Source organism: Amphiura filiformis, chromosome 10 (assembly GCF_039555335.1).
Source record: "Amphiura filiformis chromosome 10, Afil_fr2py, whole genome shotgun sequence".
Taxonomy (NCBI): Eukaryota; Metazoa; Echinodermata; class Ophiuroidea; order Amphilepidida; family Amphiuridae; genus Amphiura; species Amphiura filiformis.
Genome location: NC_092637.1, coordinates 7617157 through 7637037, shown reverse-complemented (window position 1 = coordinate 7637037; position 19881 = coordinate 7617157). Strand labels below are relative to the sequence as shown.

The 19881-nt window shown below is 38.0% G+C and overlaps 1 protein-coding gene across 3 annotated transcripts in view; it reads right to left on the bottom strand.

The window, feature by feature from the left end:
* LOC140162457 (N-acetylneuraminate lyase-like) overlaps nucleotides 1–19881 on the bottom strand; it is a 38877-nt gene that overhangs the window by 15187 nt on the left and 3809 nt on the right. For all 3 annotated transcript variants that reach the window (XM_072185702.1, XM_072185700.1, XM_072185701.1), the window contains exons 2-7: nucleotides 16233–16304; nucleotides 15194–15264; nucleotides 13664–13751; nucleotides 12554–12611; nucleotides 10906–10981; nucleotides 8777–8869 (exon numbers count right to left, since the gene is read on the bottom strand). In XM_072185702.1, coding sequence (XP_072041803.1) covers nucleotides 8777–8869; nucleotides 10906–10981; nucleotides 12554–12611; nucleotides 13664–13751; nucleotides 15194–15264; nucleotides 16233–16294 — 448 coding nt within the window. In that variant the 5' untranslated portion in view covers nucleotides 16295–16304. The remainder of the gene's footprint in view (nucleotides 1–8776; nucleotides 8870–10905; nucleotides 10982–12553; nucleotides 12612–13663; nucleotides 13752–15193; nucleotides 15265–16232; nucleotides 16305–19881) is intronic.

The window sequence follows — 19881 nt, the reverse complement described above, 5'->3', positions numbered from 1 at the left end:
TTAGATGGTGCGAAAATGTTTTCTACACTTGACCTACAATCGGGTATTGGCAAATTGAAGTCAAGAAAGAAGACAGATGCAAAAGCGGCATTTGTGACAAGAAGTGGTCTCTGAATATGTAACAATGCCGTTCGGCCTGGCAAATGGTCCCAGCACTTTTGAAAGATGCATGGAGTTAGTGTTATCGGGGTTACAATGGAAAACAATCCTGATATATCTGGATGACATAATTATATTTTCGTCAACTTTCGAAGAACACCTCAGCCGACTTGATGCGGTGTTAAATCGTCTAGGTACAGCAGGTTTGAAACTTAAGCCGAGCAAATGTGATCTTTTTAAGAACGAAGTTCTTTTCTTAGGTCATTTGGTGACACCAGAAGGAGTAAAGCCGAATCCGGACAAAGTTCAGCGGTACAGGATTGGCCAACCCCAAAGAATGTGACGGCGGTCCGATCTTTTCTAGGTCTTTGTTCCTACTACAGGAGATTTATTAAGAGCTTTGCGACGATTGCAAGTCCGTTAAATCGTTTGCTTGAGGCCGGGCAAGCGTTTACATGGACAGCAGAGTGCCAAGCGGCGTTTGAGACATTAAAAACGCTTTAACAGGCGAAGAAGTAATGGCGTATCCAAATAATCAAGGGTTGTTTATCTTGGATACCGACGCATCTGACACCGGTATAGGGTGTACCTTAAGCCAAATGCAATGGTGTGAACAAACGCAACAAGAAGAAGAAAGACCGATATCTTTTGCAAGTAGGTCTATGAATAAGTCACAGAGCGATATTGCACCACTAAACGTGAACTCTTAGCCGTCATAGCATTTGTGCAGAAATTTAGACATTACTTGTTAGGTAGGCATTTTATTATGCACTTACGGATCATAGCGCATTAAGATGGTTAATGTCTTTTAAGGATCCAATTGATCAAATGGCACGGTGGTTGGAAATATTAAGCCAATTTGATTGTGAAATTTTGCACTGAGCTGGAAAGAAGCATGGAAATGCTGATTCTTTATCACGACAATTTGTGATCCTGAGGAATGTACGTGTTACGATGGTAACACGATTTTGACAAATCTTCCGTGTGGAGGATGTGACCAATGTCTTCAAAAACATAACAAATGGTCAAAGTTTAATGACGCTGATGACGTGGTACCACGAAGCTGCAAACAAATTAAATCAGGTTATATGGATGACAGTTCAAATATAAAAACCTTAGAGACAGACGAGCAAAAGGCTGAACCTAGTACAAGCGATCAGGATAATGTTGTTGATTTTGTTCAAGAAACTGGACCCGTGTTTTTGTTTATGTTCATTATGTTGCTGTTAAAAAGTGTTTTGTTTACTGTTGGAAGCGGGATATATGCCATGCAGCACTGGGTGAAACGCGTTCACCAGACAGTGGCCGATGGGCAATGTTATGAGATATCACGGCTTAAGAGTTATACAGTAAAGGATCTTTTGTCTTATGTTGGAGGAATAATTAAAAGACGGATGATGACAGAACATAATGACTCTGAAACACGCGGAAAAGAGAATAAGACTGATGAGTATCCCCCTCTACGAGGAGATTTTGCCACTCATACTAGGGCTGGAGCCGCCCGAAATATCGGTTTAACGACTGAAACGGTAAAAACATCGTGGATACCCGGATATGACTCAGCTGAACTAGAAAAATTACAACAAGAAGACCCAGACCTTCAACCTGTTATTGATTGGTTAAAGACATCACCTACAAGACCAAACCCTGATCAAGTTCACCGAGAAAGCCCGTGCACACGTCAGCTGTGGTTAATGTGGGATCAGCTTCAATTACAAAATGGAGTTTTATACAAGCATTACCACACCACAGACAAGTCCAAATCTCATTTACAACTCGTGATTCCACGCTGCCTCCAAAAGACCATTCTACAGTCTTCCCATGATGCGAAGACATCAGCACATCTTGGCGTGAAAAAGACTTATAAGAAGGTGAAACAAAACTTTTATTGGTACAAAATGAAAGATTTTGTCCGTAACCATATACGAACTTGTGTAAAATGTGGAGCAAGAAAACGACAGCAACGTACTCCAAGGGCACCACTTCATGAATATCAAATTGGAGCACCCCTCGATCGCATAGTCACGGATATATTAGGACCGTTACCACTAAGTGATAATGGAAACAGATACATACTTCTTGTACAAGACCAGTTTACCAGATGGATAGAAGTTTATCCAATTCCTGATCAAACTTCACAAGTGGTAGCCCATAAAATTGTATATGAGTTCATTTCAAGATACGGATGCCCACTCGATATTCACTCGGATCAAGGGCGACGTATGAAGCAAAATTGTTTCAGGACATGTGCAAACTATTGGAGATAAATAAGACAAGGACAAGTAGCTACCACCCGCAAAGTAATGGTCAAGTTGAACGCTTCAATCAAGTTCTTTTAGACATGATATCGGCATATGTCGATGACTACCATCGAACATGGGATTTGCACCTACCACTTCTCACCTCAGCTTACCGCAGTTGTCAACATGAAAGCACGGGATACTCCCCAAATATGTTAATGTTGGGTAGAGAAACCCATCAACCTATTAATATTCTATTGGGATCTCCACATGAGCAAGAACCAACAGATGTTTCTGAATATGTCGTGAACTTGAATGAAAATCTGACAAAAATACAGGATATAGTGCGATCGAATCTTAAGAAGGTGGGAGAACGCCAACGGAGAGATCATGATGTTAGGATCTCGTTTAATGCATATAGAGCAGGGGACATAGTATATACTCGAGATTCGACTAAAACGAAAGGCCTTTCACCAAAACTGCAGGCTCGATGGAAAGGACCTTATGTTATAACCCGGAAACTGAGTGATTTACTATACGAAGTGAGATTTCAACAAAAAGGGAAACCTAAGATACTGCACCATGACAGGCTTAAAATATTCAGTAGTTCGGAGATTCCGACTTGGATGGAGATTATGCAACGAAAAATTCGGGCAGAAACTGATAAAAAGAGTCAAAACAGTGATGTTCAGCAACCAGCAGTGCCAGTATCTATGCTTAACCCCACCCCTCCCTCAGGCGATAATCAACCTAAGCATGCTAAGGTCAAAGACTGAAATCTAGAAACAAAAGGTCAAAACAGACTAAAACGGATATTGACCATGAGAGTGACAATGCGCATGTAGATGATAACATAAATGTATCTCGGAAAACAGGGCAAAGAAAAAGACGACCACCGTCACGGTTAAATGACTATGCCTTAGATTATTAACTTTGCACATTCAAAAAAAACAATTGTGACTTTTCATCATTAAGTTAAACGAAGTGTCAAGTTGGAAACATCTTACTTAAACAATTTTTTTTTGCACGGGACGCCGGTTGTCTGATATGGAAAGTCGTAGTTTTATCCGAAATGGTTTATCCGAAAACAAAAACAATTGCCGGCCCAAGGGCATGAGATGGGCGAGCTCGATTTTTTTTCACAAAGAAAAAAAAAAAAAGTTAACTTCACACCTGAAGACGGGACTCATCATTTTTTGCACAGTTGCGTGTCTGAATAGTTTATCTCTCCGAACCAAACACACAGTTTACCGGTCCAAGGACATGAGATGGACGAGCTCTGATTTTTTTTTTAAAGTTAACTTCACACCTGAAGGCGGGACTCATCAATTTTTGCAGTTGCGTGCCTTCCTGCTTAGTTTATCTCTCCGAAGAAATAAAACACACGGTTTACCGGTCCAAGGACATGAAACGACGGACTAGATTTTTTCTGACCACCACAACTTTTGTTAGGCCACACCCCCAGCACTTAAATTGATGGGTGCAAATATTACGTCACCGCCATCTCAGATCATCACTTCTCAACAACTCTCGGTCATCACAGCACTGCTAAAAAATAATTGCACCTCTGGATCATTTATATTATTTATATTATTAAAATCAACTTTTCACTATGTTCGAGTGCCCACACCAGGGATGTTTCGGCAAAGTCATTGCCAAGGACAAAGTGACTGTATTTAGGCATTATTTTGCGGATCACTGCAATTGGAAATACAGTGAATACATGTGCTGTTACTGCCGTGATGGATTTTCTCACAGATACCGGCTGCTCCAGCACACCAAAACTAAGGGTCACATTAAGCACATAGAAGATGCGAATGTTGGAGATATAGAGAAATTTAATATCAATTTATGGAGGAGTAGGCAGCTGCCGCTGGATCTCCAGAGTGGGAATCTCACGCAAGAGCTGTATGACCACATAGCTGCCACGAGGGTTATCACGACCGACGACCTCGACGCCACAGAACTGGGGGACATGCCTAGGTCCCCGACAGATACAATTCTTCATGATGAGGAACAAACTTCCAGATCATCACCCCAGGGGTATGCCCCACCATCAACGTCAGCGGTAGGCCCACCCCCATCACAGGACCCAGGTTCGTCTACTACTGTAGCAGTGTCAGTGCCGAATTTTGGCGACCAACTGACTATATTTCCTTCAAACGCTGCAACTCTTTCAGGTACCATGCCATCCGGGGTACTTTCTACCGGCACGGTGACATCTCCAGCTCTAACATTTCCGTATAACATGTATAATGCGTCAAGCTCAAGTGCATCCGGGATGCCCTCAACCACGGCGACAGCACCTCCAGCTCCTGCAGCCCAGTCATTCCAATGGACCCAATTACCACGACCAGATGATATTCCTACCCCTCCCAAGAAAAAGAAAATGCAACCACCACAAGAACAGTCACTCGCTGAAGAGGTGCGGAGGCTGGCAGATGCTGTGGCTACAATGTCACAACGGCTTCAGTCGGTGGATGAGAAATTAAATAATCTTCAACAGTCCCAAACGGACCAAGTTCACAATGTTAAGGAATATTGCCATACACTCTTTGGACATCTTCAACAGGACCTTAAAAATGCATGGGAAAACGCTTAAGTCCATTTCTATAATTATCCCGACGGTTGTTTGAATTTTTTTGATAAATGGACATAACTAGCGTTTACTGCACTTGGATTTGAATTGAAACTTGTGAAAGGATGGATATACGGAACCGTTTTTGTGACAAATGATGTCATGATTTTCGGCCTTTTCGACAACCGTTTGAACTTGATGACCATGCAAAGCACTGGTGTTCTGGTGATTGTTTCTTATAAACTGATTGACTCTTGCGGAGATTAGAGGAATATATTATGACGGTTTGTTACATTTTGATAAAAAGATGCGTACAACTAAATCTGGAATATTTTGGACATGTCATTGCAATACTAAACGCTATTAAACCAGCTTTTAAGTCCCCGTGGAAATTGCCTTAACAAAAGGATTATACTTATTTGAACTTGACATTATTCGCTGAGGAACTCAAATGGACGTTATTTATACTTATTTGAACTTGACATTATTCGCTGAGGAACTCAAAAGGACGTTATTTATACTTATTTGAACTTATGCGCTGAGGACGTTATTTATACTTAATATTTGAACTTTAACGCACTGGGGAACTTAAATGGACATTATGGTATTAATGTTTTATACAAGTGTGTCTTACCACACTCCAAAATACCTGTGGTGTTACTTAGGTTATTGAGATACATCATGCTTTAAGTCAAATTCGTTAAACATGTTGAATTTTGTCACATGATAGGCCCTAGAGCCCATGTCCGTGAAAATGCTTCCTTCCAATTCCGTTCAAAAAGGTATCTAAAGAGAGTTACAATTTCAGAAAAGTGTGATTATGTTCTTTTGATTTGGACGATAAGATGTGTTTTGTTATATATATTTAAAACTTTTATCTTCATGAGAAATAAGGATGAAGATGCTGGAAAACAACTTCAGACAAAACCACCGGTTCTCAGCTGGAACCAACTGTTTATCTATAGCGGTTTGTTCAAGTTGCGTAACTTTCTTTCATTCATTGTTGTTTTGACGTTAGAGGAGTCACAATTTCCGATTTATAATTAATGTGCCCTATATTATCATTTAGAATCATGATGTATCTCAACTGTTTATTGACAGTGTAAACTATCTATGGTTTTATATGACTGATGTTTTATAATTGCTTTAGAATGGTTGTTAAAAATGTTTGACACAGAGCGAGGAAAAGTCAAAGCAGAATTGTATAACAACAAAAAATTTTTCCCGATTTCAGATTGCCACGCATGAATGGGTTGAATTCGTATTTTATGCTTTGACTTTAGTCAGCACGTTGCCGTTATAATTTAGCACATTTTATAGTTGTGTTAATGTTTTCATAATTTTGTGTAAAAAGGGACATCTTCGTGACATTAATTTCGGTTTTGTTTAATAGTGATAATTATTGAAACCAAATTATTATGGGTGCGATTTTCTTTCAAATTCAGATTCTATTGATTTTGGTTGATTTTTTGAAGGCGTTTTTGGCATGTCGGCGCTAAATCGCAGTAGGCCTATTTGATGATTTTGTCTAATCATTTCATTAATCATTTAATCGAAAAGATGTTAAAGTTTGCTACAGTCACGTGTCACAAGTTTAAGATTATGTAGAGTAAGGTATCTAAATATTTCATGGATATTACGAGAAGTAATTGGCTGAGCGTAACAGTTGCTTTGCTCTTGCGTTGAATGGTTGTGTGTGCACGCATGGTCGCGTGAATATTAGTGGTATATTGCATACACTACCCCAGCATGCAGTTCGATTAATTGACTTGTTGTGTTTCTTGTCCGCGTTTTAGTGGACTATGGTTCAGTCAAGTTCAGTCGATTCTTCACGTAATCATTTCGTGTACCCTAACCTTAACAGTAATCATATCCTAACCCTCAGCTAATCCTATCCTAACCCCAGCTAACCCTAATCCTAACCTCAGCTAACCCTAACCCTGATTTCGTGTAACATTAAGGTATAACCCAACTGATCTTCACAATTGAATGTTCTAGATGAATAGATCGACTGTATCAAACAGAAACAGTCTAAGGGATAAAGGTTATTAATAATCACTCGGTGATATCAGAAATGGGCAAAAGTCGTTCGGGCAGGTCCTATTTAAATTCTGTTTTGGAGGATTGGATGTTTGAATGTACCTAATTCAATATCTTGTACGGAACAAGATTTTTTTTTTTTTCCTGGAATCATTTCATTAAGAAAAATCTGCTTTATTGCAATTTTGGTTTTAATTAAGCTACAATGGCTTAGGATGGTTATAACGTACTTTTGTACAACTGTGCGTTACCACGTTCACAGTTTGGTTTTCGATGTTTTGAAGTTGAATGACAATTTTGAAGACAAAATTATTCTAGTTACATTAAAAATTGTTTTAATGTATATTGAAAGAAAAAAAAATCATTGCTTAAAATTCTGAGGACCTTGCCTATGTTTTGTTGATATCTGGAACGACGCCTTTTATATAGGTTATACTACTAACTCTTATATAAGTTATATTCTAACGTGTTCAGTAGTTTTAGTTCTGAGTAGTAATATTGCTTGGGGATATTTTTCGATAGTGCGCTTTGTGTTTGCGAGATTTGGATCATTGTTCGTTAATAGTCTTTAATATTTTGATTGTAACTCGGAAAGGCGTTTTGGTTGTGTGATGACGTTTGTTTATAGCGTGCAGTTTATTAATGGCTTGTTGATCTGTTGATGATCGGATAATTATGATATTGATATAAATTGAGATAGACGACGAGTTATTCTTTTTATATGCACCAATTTGGATATGTTTGAACATACAGAATTGTTTGGTGTTTTTTTGGTTAAGCTATGAAAGTAATTAGCGACCAGGAATTTGATGTTCAGTATGCTGTTAGATTCAATTTTCAGTGAGCGCAATAACACGCATAGGGCCTATCGAAATAATTTCCCCATAGCAATTAGCATGTTCCTATATATATTTTTTTTTTTTGTTGACTTTACACTTTTGGTTGTTAAACAATTCGCTAAGAAAACTTTTACTCTTGTCAACAATGGGGACATTGTCCAATCTAAGGAGAGGGCAGTGTTATGATCCTGTAGATCATGTTTGATAATAATTATGCACGATTATGGCCTATATAAGATTTGTCTTATATCGTTAATTTATGACACTAAAACAAGAGTAGCTAATATTCAGGGTAAACAAATCAACCACACATTCAGATCCAAGGACGTGCACTCCGACAAATAGTTTGGCGAACAAATCATCCACAGATTCAGATCCAGGGCGTGCAATCCTACAAATAGTTTGGCGAGAACAAATCATCCACAGATTCAGATCCAGGGCGTGCAATCCTACAAATAGTTTGGCGAGTACAAACTCACAGATCTGGGCCCAGAAAATATAGGTGTGATATCGCCCGAGGGTTACTCCAAAAAAATGTGTGGTTGACCTCCCTGAAATCTGCAGTTTGACCCCTACAAAGTTTTGATCGTATGCTAATGAGCCATATATAAGCCCACGTGCTTGGTAAGAGTAATCATTCAGTTCAGAGTCTTTTGTTTATTCGAGTCGATTGTTTATTCAAGTATTCGCAGCATGTTCATGATCATATACGTTATAATAAAACCTTAAGTGAATCATCAATGTCTTGCTCTTAGTTGTCGTGTTTCTGTAGGCCTATATTATTAATAATCATTGTGATACTCCAAAATAAGGGTTCGCAACAGTATTATGCCATCTTTGATCAAGTTTAAAGACACAACACCAGTTACTCCTTTTTTGATTAGGACCTTGTACTATTTTTATACCTTAAAATATCACAAAGTTTGGTCAAAAATGAAAACAATTAAATTTTGATCCTTTTATAGTTTTGTGATACTTACAATCAGTTCCAGTTAGTCCAGGAATGTGATAGTAATATAATGGCAAGTCTGGTGCTGCTAAGCTTATCTCCCTCATGTAGTCAACCAACAAATCTGTAGAAATGAAAATTCTAAAAGTGGTACATTTATTTTTGCACTTTTTAGTTTTAAAACAGCCATCCCGAAAATAAAAATGCACAAATATATTCCTATTGTAAGGAATTTATCCTTTTGTTCAATGTCAGGAAGCTCAGAATCACAAATTTAAAAACAAGCGAAACATTTAAAAAATAGCAAAGTGCAATGTTTATCAACAAAGGCAAGGGACTGGCATATTGATATGCCTGAGCGAACTACATACATCAACTACACTGTTCAATAGCCTTCTTGTGATGTGGCAGGAGTTTTCAAAGCACGGTCCTGAACAAAATATGATGCGCCCGCATACTGCCAGGCAAAAAACAATGGAAATTGTGATGATGCATGCGCATACTGCCAGGCAATGACGTCACAAGTCAACTCATCTATAGACAGAATTGAAAATATAACATGCACATTTTACCAGGGATGTGATGTACTCTGACACCAACCCAACAGCAAATAGTATGCTGAACAGGTCAAATGTTGAGCTGGTCATTTTACTGGGCTATTCAAGTTGCAATACTGGCTAATGCCCATGGTCTGCGTGTGATACATGCGTGATCAAAGACGGCGTATCTGTAGGGCACATTCACTTCACGCTGCATCGTACGCTACAGATGCCATGCATTTGATTGTGTGTGTTTGTGTCACATGAAGGCGCTCTTGAGGAAGTCAAATGGACTATAGAAGATAATGTGGGAAAATTCTTACATAGGATATCATAGAATCCTGGTTTTGTTTGGGTAGGAATGTGATATTTATACTACTTTTCCAAGAAAATTAGACCCATATTCATACTCGAGGCCCAGATTTTTTGTCAAATTTAACACAATTTCGTGAAATTTTTACAAAAAAGAACTTTCACCTACTGGACCCCAAATTTCAATATATTTGGTAAATTTTCTGTAAAAATGAGCAAAATTGTGTTAAATTAAAATGGGTCTAATTTTCTTGGAAAATTGCTTCTTTCATTTCAGTTTCATATTTCAAAAAGACCTATGTATTTCACATCTTACGATCAATCTTATAATTGATTTACCACATTTAATCCCCTATTAAATGATTAACATGACTCTGAAGTCATGTTTATGATCCACCATTGAAGTCTACAAAAGAGGCTATGGAACACCGGAAACCACTCAAAACAGTTGACCATATCAGTCATACCTGATGAGTAAAATTCACTTGGTTTTGTCAAACAAAAATCCAGTGTTTTTTCCTATTCAATGAATCGTAAGATCGATCATATATCTTTGTTAATCAGGCCCTTGATACTGCCAATTTAACCCCAAGAACAACTGAGGTCTGATAAACCTGTCTCATGCAAGGGAGAACACAATTACAAATAGCATCTACATTTTAAAATGAGGAAATACATCGTGGCAGGAAGAAAATAGCCCGGGGGCCACTGCCATTACAAGGTGGACACCATGCTCATGTATGGACTTTCAAAATGGACCCTAAACAAGTAATTATCCTTCGATCTCAGAATACCCTAAACAAGTATTTTGTCATGTTTTCCACACCCTAAACAAGTATTTTCAAATCCGAAGTCTGAAAAAAAGCCATAAGATGTTCTTAGCAATTATATAGGCCCTACTGGCCTTTAACAACACATTTGCTCACATCATCAAAATAATTAAGTAAATGAAACTGTGAAAAGTTGTCAACTATCACTATCATGCATATTATTTATTAGTAGTATGGTTAAGATATCTAACTGTACACATCAATATAAATGCTTTATATACCGTTTACACGCATCCAAGTTGTTGTAAAAGTATACCCTTTTTCCCCGATTTTAGCAATTTTGACACCCTTTGCACTGTACGCGCGTACATCGCCCGTCCGTTAAAAAATACCCTTTTTACGCGTTTTTGTACACGAGCATGGTGTCCACCTTCTAATGGCAGTGGCCCCTCCGGGGAAAATAGTCACATTACCTCTTGGACATACCATTAGCTCATGTCTGGCACTGTCTGGCAAAACCTATATCCACAACAACTTACCTATAGTTTTAGGTTTGAAAAACACTGATGGTATAGATGCAATGGCGGAGGCTCCTATCTCCTTAGCATGTTTTGCCTACACGGGAACAAATAGAATGTCACAATTAAAGAGTTAAACTTCAACACTACACTATATTTTGCTCAACTGGAACATTTTCGCTAGGTGGACTAGCTAGCGTTTTCAGCAGATGGTGATATTTTGTCTACAATCGGGATAGAACCCAAAGTTCATTGAAATTGCACCCATGATCAATTTGTTGTGCCATAATTGGTTGTAAATTGGTTACTACTGACTTTATTGATCATACGAATTAAGAAATGTGCAAGAATCAAAGATGGTCTGTGCTCTGAAGATGGCACTCGCTAGAGTTCCGAAAGCTCAGCCCTCTCACCTTGACTATGGAAGTTGAATTTCAGTTGAATTTCACAACAAATTATAGGTACTTCATAATAATTTGACCAGAACTATACTTTCTGCAGATATTAGAATGCCAATAGATGATATGATGCACTTCAGTGGCTTAAGGGTAGACAAGGTACTGTTGGTCGAAGCAGCCAAAAAATATTAATTTTCATTGTGTAAATCAATATATTATTGAAAAATAACACTTTGATGTTTTGCAAAAGTCCATTCTACAAACCATATACTTTCAAACCTTGCTTGATTTATCGTTGTTAATGAGCTATGTACGTTTATGTAAGTGTTGCAGGTGTTTCAGCCCTCCTACAACATAACTCAAGAACCACAGGGCCTACAAAAGTATATCTGTGATATTTGGTTTCTTCTACACACTCGCTATGAAATGAGCAATGCGATTTTTGCCAAAGCTGACTACCATTCGGAAGATGCTGTGAACTACCAAATCGCAACACTTTAAAATAGTGTCAAACCTTAAACTAGATAATAGATGGCATAATCAATTATTACTGCTCATTTTTAAATGCTTCAGGAAATTAAGTCCATCATACTTATCTTCTCAATTTAACTTTGTACATGATATCCATACCAACCTAACTAGAAATCATAGTACAAATACATTGATTGTGCCAAAATTTAAATCAAATTCAGGGCTACGTATATTTCATGTGAAAGCAGCCTACGCATGAAATAATTTATCTCTGGTAGTTAGAGCAGAGTTGGAGAATATTTCAATAGGCCAATTCAAATCAAAAGTTTACCAAGATTCTCTTTAAAAAGTTTATCCTTGTGTACATTGTAATTTTCAATCAATTTCATTATTATCACATAACATAACTTTTTGTTGTATTTCTAGTTACTTGATCTCATTTTGTTTTTTAATGTGTACATCTTGTGTAAATTTTAAATATTTATGATGTTTGTATATAATGTACTTGAGTACATGAGGGCCTGCTTGGAAAGCAATGCTTGTCACTGAAGCTGTTTTACCCTCAATAAAGAAAGATTTCTATGAAAAGGACTTCTCCAGGGAATGATCAAACCTTACTCATGTTTACCAACCTAGAGTATCAAGTAATTTCAAATTGTGTAAGAGACTGTTGTTCACAAGTACATGCATGTTCACAAGTATGTTCTGAACACACACAAAAGACATTTTTATAATTAAATATATTATACTGGTTTGCTAGATGAAACCTCAATCTTAACCTTAATGTTTCTAAAACTTACCAATTCTATTGTTTCTCTGAGATTACCACAGCCAACATGTACAACTACAGCATCAAGCCTACACAAACAATAAAACATACATGTTAGGCACAAATTAGTTTGATCTTTGAACCGACCGTCGATGCTGCTTCGATGCTTTTTATTAATGAACTATCAACTCATTAATCAGAACTAATGCTAAATTTACTTTGGTCAATATCATGATTACTATTTTATCACAATTAACAATAGTGGATTAATTGATTTCATAAATAATAAGGATAGATCAAGCATTGAAAGATCAAACTAATTTGTTTCTATTGCCTTACAGTATAATTTCATACAACAAATTTGTTTAAACTTATAAAAGGATGTTATACTGTTATTTCATTTCACATTGTTTGAGTTTGGGCTCAGTTTGTGTTGACCAATCCAGAACAGAAAGTTGAATCGGCCTTAATGAATCAGGATCAGCGGAAATGTTATTAGCTGCTATATCCTTACCCATCTCTGAAACCTCAGTTATACATACAAACCACACTAAAATACAGCAGAAAATTCAGAAATAATGTACATTCTGTCTTAAACAACTTTAAGCCAATAGCTCACATCTATATAATAAGCAAGAAACCACCTATCATACATAAACTTCGTGAAATTGTATGCACTAGTGGCACTACATTTTTGTACTGATAGTGATTTGTGGTAATTTTTCAGATAGCCGTGTTACTAAAAATAGATTGCCGAGATCAGATCAGAATCGGAATCGACCAATTTGTCACTTTTGTGAATATTGGTTGTTATAAGTAGCACTACTTTTCGGCTCTGTTGCTATAATACCAGAGAGGTTGCGTCAGCGCAAAGTCGGTTGAATGCCTTAGCTGCTCACATGCTTGCTAAGTCCGGCTGCGGCTAGGTTGGTAGCTGAATCTTGCACTGCTGCCATGCACCCAAATTTAGCAGTTTAGTTCGTTCAATCAGTAGGTGTGCAGAGTCTTGTGCTTAATGGCAAGAGTTCAAGTCCCTAGCTGCAATGCCATAGTTCTGATCCTGGTTGTGATGGTTATTATATATGTAGGCTGACTAGGATTCTGTGTAATATGTAATTATGTTATTTTTTACGGTACTCACTTATCTTTTCCTACTTGCACCCATTTTTCTGCAAGACTTTTCCGTTCAGGTAAAGTCATGCTAGGGCCTTCTCCTGTTGTGCCACAAACTATGAAAGGAAGAAAAGAGATAACAGATTGTTTTGTTTAAACTTTAGCCTATAAATGCAAGAAGTACTCTATTTTGGTTTTCAAGTGTGACAATATAATATGGCAGATTTACCATAGTCTGGATTCATACAAGGGACTTTTCTGAGTCTGTACTCCTTCAGTCTAATATCTTTGATTGTCGCTCAATTTCTTAAAGGCCCATATAAAATTAACAGATGTGGAAATAGGAGTATAAAGTGACCAGTAGATACCAGTTGTAGTCCTACTAATTCATGGCATATTGGATGGCCTAGGGGAAAGTTAGCCCATATTTGCAAGACTATCCTTGCCTTCAAGGTGAAACAAACCTACTCATGTTACCCTCTGGCCATGGGCTGGCCTGGTGTCAGATCTTATCCATGGAAAGATGACATTCCAATATATGCCTTTAAGCCAAAAAAATAAATAGATTTGTCTCATGTCCTATGGGGAGTTGGAAATATAATGTGGTACACATTGTTTTATTTTATATTTTATAAATTGAACACCAATTTTGGGTATTCTGACCTTGGAAGTATTCAGGCTGTGTTTAGTTGGAATACAGGCTACATTAGCTCAATTTAGCATTACAATTTCAGAGTTGTGGTGCGATCAGAAACAAAATTGAAATTGAACATTGATTTTACAGGTAATTTTCATAAATTAAACAGTTTTTAACATTTATTTTCCTTGGTTGTGTACACTTCTTGAATCTTTTGGATCCATTCAAAGTTCCCCAGCTGGTCAGTTGGTACTGTTTAGCTCTTAATAAATTTAAAGTGTCCCTGGCTTCAAATTTGGCACTGTCTCTTCTACAGAGCCTAAATGACTCTATGGGCTCTTGTCATTACACGTTTGTAGTAAGACCTGGCTGGTGGCGACGTTTGTGAATTGATGTCCTCAACATCGGTATATAGGCCGTTTGTACGGAGTGGAGTATCTCATTCTTATCTCTGTTTCAAGTTGTGGAAAAGAGCAGCCAATCAAAAAAACAAACAAACAAACAAACAACACCAAAACAGATGGGTACCATTTATAGCAAAAGTGCGGGGAGGTACTCAAGTTTGATTTTGGTAGGATTTGAAAGTGGACTCAAAAATATACCAATTTTTCAAGAAATTTGGACCCATTGATATACCAAAAGTCAAAATTTTCGGCCAAATTTAACCCAAATTGTCTTAGTTTTTACAAATTTTCTCAATTTGTTTTGGAAAATTTCGAAATTTTGGCTAGATTGAGGAAAAATTGGGCTATTTTTCGAGAAAATTTAACAAATTTTCAAAAAAGGACCCATTCATATACCAAAATTGGCTTAGAAAGAGGGGTCATTGATATACCAAAAGGCCAAAAATGCTACCCATATTAGCGGCACGTCCCCGTATGGTCATTTGTACTAAGTACACCCCGGGGCAAAAGTACTTACTAAAAACACTCTTGACTCCATCAGCCAATAATAAATTCATATAAGGCTCAATAGGTGTCAGGTTCAAATCCCTGTTGGTGAAGAAAATAATTAGAGTTAACATTAACATACATGATGGTTTGCATGTTGATATTGTAGTCACAAAATTCTTAGACTTGGCACAAGTCTAAGCATTCAAATTCTTGAGCAATAGGCTAGAATTAGCTTAAAATGTAAATATTTTGTGTTATTTTTGATTAAAATTAGAATGCATAACTAGAAATTAGTCTTAATTGTACAAGCCTTTCAGCTTGATTGTCACAGGATATGAAAAACACCCTAGAAACGGCATGTTTTGGCCCTTATTTCCAAAAATTGACCAAAAATTAAGATGTGACTATCAATCATTACCAGTTAGAACTGAATAAAGGATTACAGAATTTAGATATGTTTCATTTGGCAAAACAGGATGATTTCTTTTAATCCAAAAAAAATTAGCACTGTATATTTCTGGAATATAGGGGGTACGTAGTCCACTGGCAACGCCCACTTAAAAGTAGTGATTTGAATCTGCCACTGTGAAATCCAACATAGTGTTACTCTCAACTTGAGATGATACAGACTACATGTATAATTAATTGATTCTGGCATTGTAATCAAGTATATGTAGATAAGCTAGAACCACAGAAATAGAGAAAGAGAACCAGGACTCGACCACAATCTTGATACAGGCATGGCACAAAAATTGGGGGTATTCTGTTTCCCTCGGAATGCGCTCGAGGAATTTGTTGTCATGCAAGCACGGCATGGATGATGGACGCATTTGAGAGGCGCACTTGATGCGACCTGCACACAAGTACCAAGACGCTTCAGATGACACACCAAATTCTTTTCGTTCATCGCCGCGCACCATCGGCAAGGAACCGAATACCCCCAATTTTCTCCCTATAGCTGACGGTATGTATGCGATTGTAATTGTATGTGGCGGTATAGGGAGTCCCGGTTCTCCTTCTCTAATTCTGTGGCTAGAACTAGAATATACTTATATTGGAATACTTACCCATTTTCATGAAAAGGTGTGAATGGAGCTGCAACCAGACCCTTTAATTTGAAATCACCCATGGTAAGTTATCTGTAACGGAAAGACATGAACAAATGAAATTAATGTACTTAATGTGTATCGAGGCCGTCAGCGTGACGTCATATGCCGCCATCTTGTGGGTACACGCTGCGATGGTCGTTCGATCTCCATGCGTGAACAGCAGAATCACCGCATCGATGCATGATAACAGCTGCGTGGCAAGCTGCGCCCTGCGCGTAGTGTCCGATGCATGAACACGTAGATCGTTTGTACACCCACAAGATGGCGAAAGGCTGACGGCCTCTTTTCACAGGCCAGCTTGCTATACACTCTTGTTATATATCAACTATATAGAAACTAGGCATTTTGAACCTGATCTATTCAGCTGATGATGAGAAGATGCAATTCCATAGGTCCTGCCTTTGTTTTATTTAACAAGCAAGACGATCACCCCCATTTTATACAAAATTAAGTTCCGAATTTTGCAATTCTAAAAACAAAACATTTTCCCGACCATACCTTATGATGATGGGCCTATACTGACGCCTTTATTGTGGTACTACAGTAGTGGTAGTGGTACTCTTCTGGGATAGGCAATTGAATGAATACTGTGTGGGGAATGCCAGTGTTTCCACTACTCAACCATGACCGACAACAGGCCCACGCACACATTGTGTTTCACTCTGTTCTACCTTGACACACAACACATGCATGAACTCTAAATAATTAGGAAATGTACTTTATTCAAGGTTAGAAACAGATATACTGCTACTACTGCTACTAAAAAAGTTATTTACTAAGCTTAAAAGGGCATTTCGTGATCCACAGCCTCATCCTCCCACTTTTCTCAAAAAAAGTATACCACTGGAAACCGTTTAACAAAAATATCGTCAAATTTGAATTTTGTTCTGGTATACCAGAATGAATACATTGTACAACAGTGGCCTAAGGAGCAGTGTAAAATACATAACTCGCAAAATTGGAATCAACTGAAATGTTGGGGAAAATGTCATGAAAAGAGGATATGCTAGGATCACAAAATCCTCCTTCAATAAAGTAAGTTACTGTTGCTCCTAATCTATATATTGACCAGCCTGGGACTAATTAAATTAGTATGCATTGCTAGCATTCATGTAGAAAACTGAAAGACCTGCCTACATTTTTTTTGGTGTTTGGGGGGAAAAAGTCTATATCTTCAAAACAAAAGGTCAACATTTTCATATGGTGGACAGCTTTTCATCCCAGCTACATGCACTTTAGTCCAAAACAGAAATATTTTGTAGACTCCTTACCTGGGCAATTGAATGAACACAGAGTGGCAAATACATTGCCAGTATTTCCAAAACTCAACCATGTCACAGACAACGTGCATGCATACACACCACCACGTTGTGTAACTCTGTGTTCACCCTTGACACACAACACATGAACTCTAAACAACTGGGAAATGCACTTTATTCCAGGGCCATCATAGCAAGGGGGGCGGCCAGGGATGCCATAGCAGCCCCACTTTTTGAGAAATTTGTTATGTTTTTCTTATATCTCTATTTCACTTTGGGCATATATTTGTAACTTGGCCGCCCCACATTTTTCAACCTTGCTACGGCCCTGCTTTATTCAAGGTTGGAAACAGAAATACTGTTACTAAAAAGGATTTTGAACTGCAGGATTGTTTCTACTATTCCAATCCCTCGGTTGGCAGTGTTGAGACAGATCATTACAATATGCTGCAAACCCCAACCTTGAGGATGGGGCACGTCAATAAGGGGCTTGCAATAATTATGCAATAAATTTCCAAATGGCGTGCCAAAATTGCTTGCCCCACCCCCTCCCTTGGCCTGCCAAATAATACGCCCTGGATGGTTAGCAGTACACTTAATTTGTAAAAGAAATTGACCAGGCTCAGAAATCCGACGCGAATCCGCGAATCGATTCGCGCAAAGATTCTCGTAAAACATCAACCGGGCGAATCCATATGGATTCCCGTAGTGCATTGGCAGTGTACCATGTGTACAGAAAGAAAAAAATATGTACCCAGTTTGAGTCCCGGTTTGACTATTTATACTTCATTATTTAAGCAACTGGACCCCCAAAATGATGAATTATGCATGGTATAATTTACTTAAATCATTAATAATTTGTACAATAATAGCCGCCATCTTCAATGACTAAATTAGACTGTCATAACCGTATGAGGGCAGTATATTTTTGCAATCATTGTGCAGTGGGAGCGGGATGTAGATTTGCGCGAATCAGGGATTCTCGCAAAATTCTCTTGCAAGAATCCAAATGGATTCACCCACACTGCCACAGATTTCTAGGCCTGTTGACCTTTTCAGAAAATCCCATAAGCCTTTGCGGGTAGACCTGAGGTGTCGTCATGCTGGTGCACGGTACGTTGTTGGACGTTAATTACTGCGCACTTCACGGCTTTGAAATGCACAGTAACAATGGTCGCTAAATGATGTGCGTATCTGCATGATGTTAAATGACAATATCTCAGGTCTACTCGCAAAGGCTTAAATGGGATTTACCGAAAAGGTAAAATTTGCAAAAAATTATATAATCATGATATTAAAGCCATATTATAACATTTGCTGAGGAGAACGCCCTCACAAAATTTTAATTTCTGTGTTTTACACGATTGTAATGTACTTTAGTAAACAAAGATAATCTGCAAAATAGGTGCTGTAGTTTTGTCAAAACCCGAGATTTTGAATAAAACGCAGGAACCATCGTTTTATTATTACTACGATGGAAGTATTAGTCGAACACGTATGCGATAACAGAGTTCGTACACGGCGTGCGGGTCACACATACATACACACACCTATGAAGGTTGTACCGTATTACATTGTACAACCGCTGGAGTAACATGCATTGGCGCTAGTAGTAAATTCCAATTTTCTTTGCTTTCAGTATCAGTATCGATTTTTCGGCAGGACAGGGCGATCACTCTCTGCATTTCACCAACTTCCGCACATAACTTCTGAACTTTATAGTGCTGGCCTCACACAGTGTCATCGCCCCAATATCTTCATGGCAGAAATCGCCATGGTAGGTTGAATCCACAGCCACGCATGACCATTTTGTTCCGACCTTTAAGACGCTTTTAATGAGCCGAGGGACATCCCGACTAAGGCTACTGTCAATACCTCGGTAATTGACTTCTCTAGTGTGTAAGTGAGCTTGTATACGCCATGTGAGTGAGTGCTCACATCAGAAAATCAGAATATTTTTGTCAGTTTATGAGTTCAAGACGCACGCTTCTTTCTCAAGACGCAAGCTAACGACTATATCATATCCGTTGAACCATGGAAGTAAGAGACATGGAAGCTGGTCGATCCAACTCCTATTGAATTCTTTACGTAACATTCTATAGAGGGTACGTATCAAGCTATTGTGATAACAATGTAGTCAGCGTGTCTTTAATGTGGATCAGACTTGCCGCCTTTATTGCCAGTCCGTTTATTTACAGGTTTATTATTTTGAGCAAAAATCGTGTTTTTCTTGATTATGTTTCAAGTATGTTGTTTTTATTCGGAAAAAAGTGACAGGGATGTTAGATTTGTAATCCATAATTACAGAAATCCATTCAAAATATCGATTTCTACCCTATACTTACAGA